The sequence below is a fragment of the Priapulus caudatus genome, unplaced genomic scaffold (assembly GCF_000485595.1).
Source record: "Priapulus caudatus unplaced genomic scaffold, Priapulus_caudatus-5.0.1 Scaffold441, whole genome shotgun sequence".
In the NCBI taxonomy this organism is placed as follows: domain Eukaryota; kingdom Metazoa; phylum Priapulida; class Priapulimorpha; order Priapulimorphida; family Priapulidae; genus Priapulus; species Priapulus caudatus.
Genome location: NW_014577502.1, coordinates 131,256 through 143,092, shown reverse-complemented (window position 1 = coordinate 143,092; position 11,837 = coordinate 131,256). Strand labels below are relative to the sequence as shown.

The 11,837-nt window shown below is 44.6% G+C and overlaps 1 protein-coding gene across 1 annotated transcript in view; it reads left to right on the top strand.

The window, feature by feature from the left end:
* LOC106810443 (regulator of nonsense transcripts 1-like) overlaps window positions 1–9,236 on the top strand; it is a 32,742-nt gene extending 23,506 nt beyond the window's left edge. Inside the window, 11 exon segments of the mRNA XM_014813802.1 lie at window positions 288–492; window positions 774–888; window positions 2,232–2,283; window positions 2,286–2,390; window positions 2,920–3,062; window positions 3,403–3,577; window positions 4,131–4,250; window positions 4,882–5,023; window positions 5,386–5,507; window positions 5,981–6,100; window positions 6,501–9,236. Of these exon segments, the coding sequence (XP_014669288.1) occupies window positions 288–492; window positions 774–888; window positions 2,232–2,283; window positions 2,286–2,390; window positions 2,920–3,062; window positions 3,403–3,577; window positions 4,131–4,250; window positions 4,882–5,023; window positions 5,386–5,507; window positions 5,981–6,100; window positions 6,501–6,623 (1,422 nt within the window). The 3' untranslated portion in view covers window positions 6,624–9,236.
* Window positions 9,237–11,837: the final 2,601 nt, after the last annotated feature.

Sequence of the window (11,837 nt, the reverse complement as noted above, 5' to 3'; positions counted from 1 at the left end):
CGTGCGTGCGTGCGTGCATGCATGAATGCGTGCGTGCGTGCGTGTCTGTGTGCGTGTGCGTGCGTGGTGTCTACACGGTGGACTTGGAACACTCAAGGTACTTGGTGGTACCTTGGTAGTCGTCTGGTGTAATCAGCATACGATTCATGATGATCAAACGGTGGTCATCTTTTTCTCATACTGAACTCTGTGAATCTGTGGTGTTAACGGTTTCCGCTGGGTCTGCCGCGTGCATTGTTGTTTGCTTGTTGTCGTTTGTCGTATCTTCACTGTGCTCTCTCGCGTAGGTCGGTGATCACTGCCAGCTAGGACCAGTCGTTATGTGTAAGAAGGCGGCGCACGCCGGCCTGTCGCAGACTCTGTTTGAGCGTCTGGTCGTGCTCGGCATGCGCCCCCTGCTGCTGAAGGTGCAGTACCGCATGCATCCAGCCCTCAGCGTGTTTCCGTCGAACATATTCTACGATGGCATCCTGCAGAACGGAGTCACGAGCGGTGAGCGTTCTTTGTTCATTGTTCGTTTGGTTGCGGTTTGCATTAAGGATTTCTCGTAGTGGGTTCGGGCAGGTCAGGGGCTGCTTTATTGCAAGTAGTCGCACCTTCGTTTATCTTGTTAATTACTAGTGGACTTTTGGATTACTTTGTGGACTTTTGGATTACTACTGTCGAATTACTTGCAGTATCTAGCTGCAGCACGTGAAAACTGGCATTTCGATTTCAAAGTTGGATTTTCATAGTTGGTTTTTAATATTTCTCTATGTTTGCTATTTTTACAGACCATCAGCACAAGGGGCTTGATTTTCCATGGCCACAGGCTGACAAGCCCATGTTCTTCTACGCTACGACAGGGCAAGAGGAGATTGCTAGTTCTGGAACATCCTACCTAAACAGGTTAATAATATCTTTGTCATTTGTATATATTATTACAGTAAGATATTACTAAGTAAACTACAAAGTAGTACTACAAAAATATCAAAGATAGAAGATGATAAGAATAACAGAGATTGTTATTACACATAATACCATTTCAAAATCATTCATTCGAAGGTTTTTCCATAGTTATCATATATTTCTCTGCTATAACTAATGTATCGGTAAAAACCACTGGTAACAGCTACTAACCCTGGCACCAGACACACAGACTAGTGTCTCCCGAAGTATTGCTCTTGTATGCCCGTCCAACATTTTGACTCACGAATCCATTATAGGGAGTTTAGGAATTATCATCGAGTTGACCGTGGCCTTCTTTGCATTAATCCATCCTAACGTGTTGATTCATTAGTACATTTCTTGATTTCATAACATCATAATTGTTAACTGCGGTTGTTATACCGCAATTATTAATCACAATCATTAACTGAAATCATTAACTGCAATCATTAACCACAATCATTAACTGCAATCATTAACCGCATTTCATTAAACTACAATCATTAATTGCAATCATTAACCTCAATCATTAACTGCAATCATTAACTGCAATCACTAACTGCAATCATTAACCACAATCATTCACTGCAATCATTAACCACAATCATTAACTGCAATCGCTAACTGCAATCATTAACCGCAATTATTAACTGCAATCACTAACTGCAATCATTAACCACAATCATTAACCACAATCATTAACCACAATCATTAACTGCAATCGCTAACTGCAATCATTAACCGCAATTATTAACTGCAATCACTAACTGCAATCATTAACTGCAATCACTAACTGCAATCATTAACCACAATCATTAACTGCAATCATTAACTGCAATCATTAACTGCAATCGTTAACTGCAGTCGCTAACTGCAATCATTAACTGCAATCATTAACCGCAATTATTAACTGCAATCACTAACTGCAATCATTAACCACAATCATTAACTGCAATCATTAACAACAATCATTAACTGCAATCACTAACTGCAATCATTAACTGCAATCGCTAACTGCAATCATTAACTGCAATCATTAACCACAATCATTAACTGCAATCATTAACTGCAATCATTAACTGCAATCATTAACTGCAATCATTAACTGCAATCATTAACCGCAATTGTTAACCGTAATCATTGGTCGTAATTATTGACTGTTATTGTTGGCAATAGTCATTGACTGTGATCGTTGACCATGACGGCAGGACACTTGATGATGCTTTAATACAATAATAATAATAATAATAACAATAATAATAATGACAATGGCGGTAATTGAGGATGCTTAACGATGCTTGCAGGACGGAGGCTGCGCTCGTGGAGAAGCTTGTCACGTCGCTTCCTGAAGGCGGCGCATCAAGCCGGAGCAGCTGGGCATCATCACGCCGTATGAGGGCCAGCGAGCCTACCTCGTGCAGTTCATGCAGTTCAACGGCTCACTCAACGCCAAGCTCTACCTGGTGCGTGACTCCTCCCTCGTAGCGGCAGCAGCGGCAGAAACAACCGTCGGTCGCTGCTCGTAGTAGATCAGTGTCGCTGTGTGTTGTGGTGGAATCCTTGTGTGTGTGTGTGTCGTGTGCGGTGCTTGCGACAGCTGGCTCAACTCTAGGCTCTACCTGTTGCGTTCTTACTAAGGGTGTGGCGTAACCGTGTATGGTCTTCACAGATTAGTGGTGCTATGTTTTATTAAAGAATCGTGTGTTTGGGTGTGTGTGTGTGTGTGTGCTGGCAGGCATGTGTGCATATATGTGTTCCATATGTTTGTTATGCACCACACAGGGATCCACATATTGATGCCACTGTGTGTTATGCCTTGTGTATATGTCTCTTTCGTGTCTTTTTATCGTGTCTATTTTCTTTTCGTTTCTCTTTTATGTCTATGTATATTTTCGTGAAGTTTTAGCCATGTAAGCATGGCAGGTAGTGTGGATGAGGCTAGATGTGTTTTTGCTGGCGTCAACGTCTCATTTGCCGGTGTTTTTTTTATAGGAGATTGAGGTCGCCAGCGTGGACGCGTTCCAGGGCCGTGAGAAGGACTTCATCATCCTCTCATGCGTGCGCGCGAACGAGCATCAGGGCATCGGCTTCCTGAACGATCCACGCCGGCTCAACGTCGCCGTCACCAGGGCAAGGTAACACGTGCCTCTGAACGCGCAGCCCTCAGAGCGCTCCCCATGGAAGCTGTTGGTCTCCCACTGAAAGCTGCAACAATCTGTTAAATAATATTGCTGTCACTTCACATTGTCAGGCAGAGGCCTTTATAATTGCTTGGTAAATGAGGTGAAGCTAATAATGAAGAAAGTTCCATAATATATTAATTAATTTATATATATATATATTTATATGTAATTAATATTTACATTTTTGCCTTTCTATTCGTACTTCGACTATTCGGGCTCGTATTTGAGCAAGTTGTGGGAAGATGTAGTGCTGATGTGGGTCTACAATCATCCTATTAATTCGTCTGCTTAGGTTTGGCCTGATTGTGGTTGGAAACCCCAAGGTGCTCTCCAAGCAGCCACTGTGGAATCACCTGCTCACGTACTTCAAGGAGCAGAAGGTGCTGGTAGAAGGGCCACTGAACAACCTACGCGAGTCCATGATACAATTCAGCAAGCCACGCAAACTCATCAACTCTACGAATCCGGTAAGATCCCATGCAACTTCGTGAGTTTATCGTTCTGACACGAATCTAGTTTCTCGCTCCCCACAATTTCTTCACCCAGTTTTTCAAACGAAAATCAAAATTGTTGCTATGTTCTTGTTGAGTTTCAATTCATGTTTCATTATAGAAATGGGATGTAATCTGTGGTCGAAATCTTAAAGCTTAAATTGCAAGTTTGTTTATGTATGTGTGTCTTCTCGTGTCATCTGTATACTAATTAAGTCAGCTGAATCTCAACGGCCACATCCTTAGCATTATAGGAAGGCAATTCCAGTAGCGCTATATAAATGTAAAGCTAATAAATTTAGAAACGAGAATACCCAAGCTTTTCGTAATGTATCATCAGTTACACAGCTGATCCGGACAACCCCTACGACCATGCCTATTATAGCTGTGTGGTGTAGTACTGTGGATAGGAATCTTGTATAGCCAGTTGAGGTCGTGTTTCCTGCAACGTCTATGCTACAGTGTAGATGCGATCATCCTCGCGTTACGAGTGTAAATAAGTGCAACTGTGTGTTTGTGTGTTTGCCAGGGCGGTCGCTTCATGACGACGGCCATGTTTGATGCTCGTGAGGTCATGATCCCTGGCAGCGTGTATGATCGCAGCCGTACGTCGCTGAACGGCGGCGGTGCAGCGCCGCTCCCCTACCAGGTACGCCAAACACACATCCAGGCTGCGTGCCGCTGCCACGTTGTAGCGAAACATTCGTGCTTAATCAACTTAATTAGCTGAAATATCTATCTGAGTGAAGAGAACCATGCCCCCTGTTGTTACTGGTGATAAATCAGTCAAGCTAACCCAGTTTGTACGTCAGGCGCACCAAAATGTCTACTTCTCGGTGCATGAGAACTAAGCATTGCTTTTTAGAATGTTCCCTGTATTAACATGTATTGGTAGTCTGTCAATCATGCTAACAGTGTAATTCAACTAATGGCAAATAAGGAAAAGTGACTGTCAGCCGAAGCTGCTGTCGCAGTGAAACAGGAATTAGTATGTCAGTAAACTCACTATTTATTCATCCAAGGATTTCGCCTTGTGAGTTTATGCCGAGTTTTTGTTTGCCCGCAGCTGGCAGTAGTGTTACTACCTATGCTTACCTTTATTATACAGCCACTCCTTTCATAGTGAATACTTTATTTCTGCGGAGTTCCATACTGAATGTGGTTAGGGGTGACCTTCAATGTGTACTGTGGCGATGTGAAGGGAAAACTTCCTGCGAGGCATTCAAAAATCAATTGGAAAGCTGTTGCAGCAAATTAATGACTACGTGGCTATGTGACAGGCTGACAACTACATGAGAACGCATGACCCCATGGGATATATCGACCCATCGAGAGCGCATATGGCAGGAATCAGTCTACCGATACCCATGAATATGTTCATGGCACCCATGCCTCCGCCGTACTACAATCAGCAGATGCAACGTAAGTATCAATTTAAATATGTGCATACGTGGCCGTGTGTTGAGAGTGCATGCTCAGGCAAATATGGTTGTACATAATCATACACATTAACCAATGTTTAATGGGTTGTTTGTTATGGATTGAACCAAGAATGTTTCCTCAGACTAGTTTTGCTTTGTTACTCCTGATTTATACTTAATCTGATTCCAGCACATATAACTTGATTAGATTTTTGGTTACGATCTTCTACTTACCTAGTAAGTTAATAATTTAATTCTGACTGAATCTATAAAGAAGAATGATAAGATTAAAAAATCTTAGACGTATATAAAATAACAACTAAACTAATTGTATTTTTATTGCTTTTTCCATTTGCGCTGCAGCTATGGCACCGCAGCGGCCAGGCAGGCAGGGTCAGGGCAGCAAAAGTAGCGGCCGTCGCAGTCAGAAGAAGCCAATGAGTGGACAGCCGGGCATGCTGTCTCAGCAGTCCAACATGAGTCAGGTAACCAGAGCACGCCACACATGCAGCGTTGAATGTCACCTTCTACGACCACAACCTGTGTTGGCCTGACCTCTCTGTCTGCACACGGCCTTGCAACGATAGCATCCGATCCGCTGCCCCATCTACAGATCTACATGATTGCTTCTTGTGATGGGACGCTGGAAGTGCCCATGTGCCAGATATGTCGTGTTCTAGCTCTATGGAATTGACTCTGTACATCGATCGTTTAGGCGTCTGTTTATAAATTAAACTTGAGAAGCCCGAGTTGTTTAAGATTTAGTATTGTTGTAGGACTTGTGCACATACAGAGGCCTGCTATGCAAGTCGCCGTGATCTGTCTCTTGTATAAAGAAAATATAAAGTGTATATGTGAATAAAGAAAATATAAAGAATGTGAATGTATATATTGAATGTGATTGTGTCATTCACTTTGAGTGGTTCTTCGTGTTTACTCATTGTTGGTATGCTTGCAGCCGGATGGATCGCAGCCCTACTCACAGCAGCCCCTTACGCAGGGTGGCCTGTCGATGAGTCAGCCATTCCAAATGTCCCAGCCAGGACTGTCGGGGCTGTCCCAGCCAGAATTGTCGCAGGTAAGTTTCCTTGCACTCTCCGTACAAAAGCAGTGGCTGTTTCATGTGCTCACGAGCGCACAGATTGTACAGATTCGAGGTGTTCATACTTGCAGCTATTGGTGTTTTGCTCTTGGTATCTTCTGGAATCTCCTCGTAGCTATATTCTGTTCTGTCTTGTACTATGGAAAACAGCAGTTCAGTACAGGAAAAACATATGAGGAGGTCATTCAAGGAAAATGTCCAAATTAACATTTATGGACAGGTGACCATTTTGTAAAACTAAATAACTGCCAGTTCATAAAAAAACACCAAAAGTGTTCTTCACAGACAGGTGACTGAGTACTATAGCGGCGATCGCTGACTCTAGGTTTGATTATACCTTGCTCTCATCTCGCATCTCTCGTCTTCTACCTTGCAGGATAGCTACCTGGGAGAAGAGTTCCGTTCGCAGGCGGACATGCTGCTGTCGCAGGACTCCACCTACCAGGGTGACCGCGCCTACTACGGCCAGAATCCGGCAAGTCAGTTCTCCCAGTACTAAACTGTGCAGGAGACCGAATCGACGCGGCACCGAACCCGTCGACTGCAGCGCCCCCCCACGACGCGAGCGGAGAACCGAATGGCGTGACCTCAAGTGTGACGAAAACTGCAAAAGCCCCTGTGTACAGCCTCGCCGCCCGTGTGCGCGCGCGCCCCTGCCGAAAGGGCATCTCGATCGAGGCGGGGCGGGCGTCCGCCGCGGGGCGGGTGTCTCGTACGTTATCGGCTCGTTAGCCGCAGTCATTAATTAGATCGGAAAATGCCGAAGGCGTTCACGTCGGTTCATACAGCAGATGTGGCCTAGCAGCCTCTGACGAGTTTAGAGAGAGAGGGAGAGCGAGAGAGAGAGGGAAAAATAAGAGGCAGAGGAGTGAGCGCGAGCGACGCGCTGTCTCGCCTCGTGTAGCCGATCCCGGACCGTCCCCGGACTAACGACTTCAGGAACACGTTGCCTTAGATGTTGGTGTGCGTGCGTGAGCGAGCGTCGAAACGCAGCTCTATTTAAGGCCGACGCTGATAGCCCACGACTGGCGGCGAAGAACGGCACGTTGGCACGTCTGTTGTGAACGTGCACCCGCGGAAGTAAGGTGTAGTGGTGGGCCCACGTGTTCTGTCACACTACTCGCGTTGCCACTATATACCTAGTGTCGTAACTGTGGTGTTGCAGTACAGTCGGCGATCGAAACCAATTTGGTGACGGCCGGCTAGATGTCAGTGCAGAGGGTCGTCATTTCGTGTCAACACGCGCCCGCTCTATATCTGTTTTCCACGCACCCAGTGTCTGGTAATGATAGCACTGTATTTCAAATAGCCTGTGCAGTGAATGTAGGAGATAGGCAGCGGCATTGCATGAACCCGTAGATGAAAGAGTGAGATTGCCACAGTGAGATATCTAGGTCTTACGAGTACGTTGCGTGGTATGCATAGAGGTAAGGGTGTAGGGTCAGTTGGGTGTGCGTGCAGCGTAAGTATACCACGGAAACAAGCTAGAGAAAAGAGAAATGCTCGGCTATTAGTTCAAAATTGAACTTCAAAGGACGTTTTGTAGCACAGAATTCGGCATTGTAGGTAGAGACCAGTGGTGGTCAATTGCTGGGAAGTTATTGCTGTTGTAGGGTACACAGATTCATGTGTAAGCGGGTCACAGCAGACGCCGGAGCGAGAATGAATCCTTAACAGCACTAATCATTTAAATCTTCAAAGTCCGAGAGCAGCGGGAGAGGGAATCCTTAACAGCGCTAGTAATTTAAAGCTTCAAAGCCTGAGAGCAAGCTATCTGTTGCTACCGACCTGCACCAGCTTCCACGAACTTCAGTTGGCATGGCGACAAGGTGAATTTACGCCCACTGTTCGCAAGCTGTCGGTGTGTACACCAGTCCTACCGTTACAAGTATCTTCTATTGTAGTGGGCACGGTCTGCTGTTCGCCCGGTCTTGATGTGCGATATTTATGCAGTTGATGCTAATATTATGTTACTATTTGTTATGTGTAGCCCCGTATAAATTACCTGGCTTCTAGTAATATGAATACATACGTGTGGTGGTTACCGGCCAGGATGTGTTAGTGCATCACTAGGCTAGATGCATAGGCTACCTGCTCCCATTAAAAAAATTCATCTTGACAGCTGGTGTAAACGTCCTTCTCAATTTTCCTTCAACTTCTTCAAAGTTTCTTTTATGCACGTTATCTTGTGCGTGACTTTTCTCTAAGAGGGAGGATGTGGCAATTCCCACCAAGCCTGTACCTCCACCTGCCCGCAATATATTGGTTTATGAAATTTAAATCCCTCCCCCCGCCCCGATTTCCGCTTGTGTTCAAATCAGTTATCAGTTTTACGATTATATGTTTTCATATATATTCGATATATGTGTATCAAGAGTACCATGATAGAAAATTTATATATTATATTATATTTTCTATCATGGTATTCTTGATATTATGCATACATGTATGCAGTTATACATGGATTCTGGGTATATAGCCAATGCTTCTAGAAAACACATTCTTCTCGCTGGATATGAAAGTACTTTTATAGATTTCTGGTTGCAAAAATTGCATTTCTATTGATAAATTGTATCTTCTCTAACGTGCTCGTTTAAAAAAAATCCGTTACTTTTCCTCGATAATATGGTCATTAGTTTGTAGTTCTGGCAGTATGGCTTATATTACTGTAGCAGTATATAAACGGTCGCAACATGCTAGCTTCTGGATTTATAATTTATCAGAGTAAACTTGCGTTAAGTATAATTTTTTGTTGTGTAGTATGTGGATACAGTCGCCTCCTAGGTGTAGTGTTACCACAATTTCATGTAAACTTTTCGGTTATTTTATCGGGTTCCGGTGTGGTACTACGTACGTAAGTGCTCGTACCCACTTGGTGATTGTATGTTAGAAGATATTCTGAGCAAATGCGCCACGCAAGTTTAAAATGCAAAAAAAAAACAGTAGGACCAGACATGGTGTTGTGAGCAATTAATTTTGCAGTTAGAGATGATCGGATTAAGTTGACAGTGTTATCCACCCTGGTTGCTACTAAAAGATGAGCTAGCCGAAATAAGGTCTCTATTGTTACTATATTTTTTGGACAACAATAATACTTATTCTCTCTGGAAAAGTTAGTTGTTTGTCTTTTATTGTCTCCGTGATTGCCTAAGAAGCAAACTTTCTAAGACATTCTGGTTTGTGTAAGAATCGTGCGCGAGAAGGTGGGACACGGCAGCATACATACACATACTATCTACACGCGCAAAAAGTTTACCTCTTTCCCTCGAAGCTAGACCGGACATTGAATGCAGCCCAACCTGTGACCGGACATTGGTTTGTTCTTGATTTTCTGCCTGACCGTAAGTTTGCATAAGGTTTATAGTTACGGAATTAGTATTAGCGTTATATTTGTTGTAATGTGGTGATGGTTATGGTTATAACATAGATGATGAACCAGTCTTATAGCTTTATATATATATGGCTATTAGCTAGTCCGCGCCACACACGCGCAGTAGTATTCCGTGTTACGACAACCCGGGTTACGAAAATCCGCTCTTGGGTAATAATTAAGTTTTTTTTCACTCAAACAGTGGCGTGACCAATTACCGTAAATAAAATTTATATGTTAAATATGCAGCCAGTCGCCAACACGTCGGCCAGCTAGGTCATCTTTGATACATTGTTACGTACTATCGTGTTAGACATATTTATCTACTCGATCAGAGGCTTTGTTTAACGTTTAACCGCGGCTAAATGGTTTTTATTGCGGTTAAGTTGCATTTTACCTAGTCATATATCACATATATTACCTAGCAGATACCTCTTCAGCTGCCCTTAACCACTGATCCCTATGTACTCACTATCTATATACCGGTAGTACTAACTAAAGTTAGTATATATATGTGTTGGCCTGTGCGCGCGTGTGTGTGTGTGTGGTGTCTGTTGTGTGGTGTGTGCTGTTGTGTGTGCGTGCGTGCGGTAGCTGTGCGTTGCGTAGGCGTGCGTTGGCGTAGTCGTCGCGTGTTCGATGTGCGGCGCGTCACGGGCGGGGCGGGTTGGCGGACGCGACGGAGGGACGGAACAGATAGACAATCAGTGTTACCTTCATTGAGCTTACGGCCGTGGGCGTTGTCAACACGTATGAGCTGTGGCATGATCGCTGCGTTGTCCACATCGAGCTATGGACTGGCTGTCGGCCCTCACTTAAAGCCATTGTGTCACCGGACGGCGGATGGTTGGACATAGGCCTTCAGTGTAATTTTGGCATCGTTCCAGTCTCTTGTATCTACCTCAGCATGCACACCTTAAATCCCTCAACGCGATCCAAGCTCAGCAACATCTACCAATGTAAGATGTGAAACTGACTTCGCATGTCTTGCTTCTCTACGTCTCACACATTACCTTCTCCAAACATTCGTAGCACGACAGCAACACGAATGTGCCTTCATTCCGCTGCTGCCTGCCGATCGGATCCTGAAAACTGACTTCATACCTTGCGACAAGAAACATTTCTGCCATTGCTACCAATTAATAAAAGACGTCGTTGGTTTTTTGAAACGTGTTACGTCGTGTTTTAAGAAAGGGCTCAAAACATGCCCCCACACGCGGACGGCAATTCATAAACACAGTTTTGCGCGCATTTTGTGACAGCTGTCCGCGCCTGTACGTGCGTACACGAGATGACTAGAAGCTTGAGCAATGACACTTATGGTACACCATGCATACACGAGGTGGAGTACTTTACACTCTGGCGTAGTATGTAACGCCTTCGCACAGCGCTTTACAACCTACTTGCAGCGATGGGGAAAAGACACACCAGCGTGTATTGACACGCATGCTCGAGCGCACGCACGGGAGCTCCGCTGCACAGAGCGTGGCACAAATCTGGAAGGTAACCAATCGGATTGACTAGTCATATGAGTCGGTGACCTCATGGAACGCAGATTCCTGGGGTCCGTGCTCATCACGAGCCGAAAGTAAATCCTCTTAAGCGCTGGTACCTCCAGGTTATTATGGTGACAGATAAACCTGGCGGTTTAGCTTCGTACCTTGCACGGTAGCGTTGTTATCACAATAATCGTGATGCTTTAGCTGCCAGCATGCATAGAAGTTAACCTATAGGGAGGCAGAAGGTCTGAGCCCCACCACCATCGGGGAAATATCAGCTAACTCCTCGATAGAATGATGTGATGATTTTTGTCGGAGCGCTCTTCAATTGATTATAATGGCAGAAACGGCTAAACGGTGATTCTCGTACGAATTTTTTTGCGCTACAACATTTCGTTTGACGGACAAATGATGATTGTTACTTGAGGAAAGCTAAACATTTGACTAACCAGGAATGTTAGCAATTAATTAGCTCTCTTCTCTCTCTCTCATCTCTCTCTCTCTCTTCTCTCTCTTTCTCTCTCTCTCTCTCTTCTCTCTCATCTTCTCTCTCTCTCTCTCTCTCCTCTCTCTTCTCTCTTCTGCTCTCTACTCTCTCTCTCTCTCTGCTCTCTTTCTCTCTCTTCTCTCTTGGCCTCTCTCTTCTGCTCGTCTCTCTCTCTGCCTCCTCTCTCTCTCTCTCTCTCTCTCTCTCTCTCTCTCTCTCTCTCTTGCCCCCCTCTCTCTCTCTCTTTCATCTCTTTCTGCTCTCTCTCTCTGCCTCCCTCTCTCGTCTTCTCTCTCTCTCTCTCTTCTTTCTCTCTCTCTCTCTCTCCTCTCTCTCTCTCCTCTCTCTCTCTCTCTC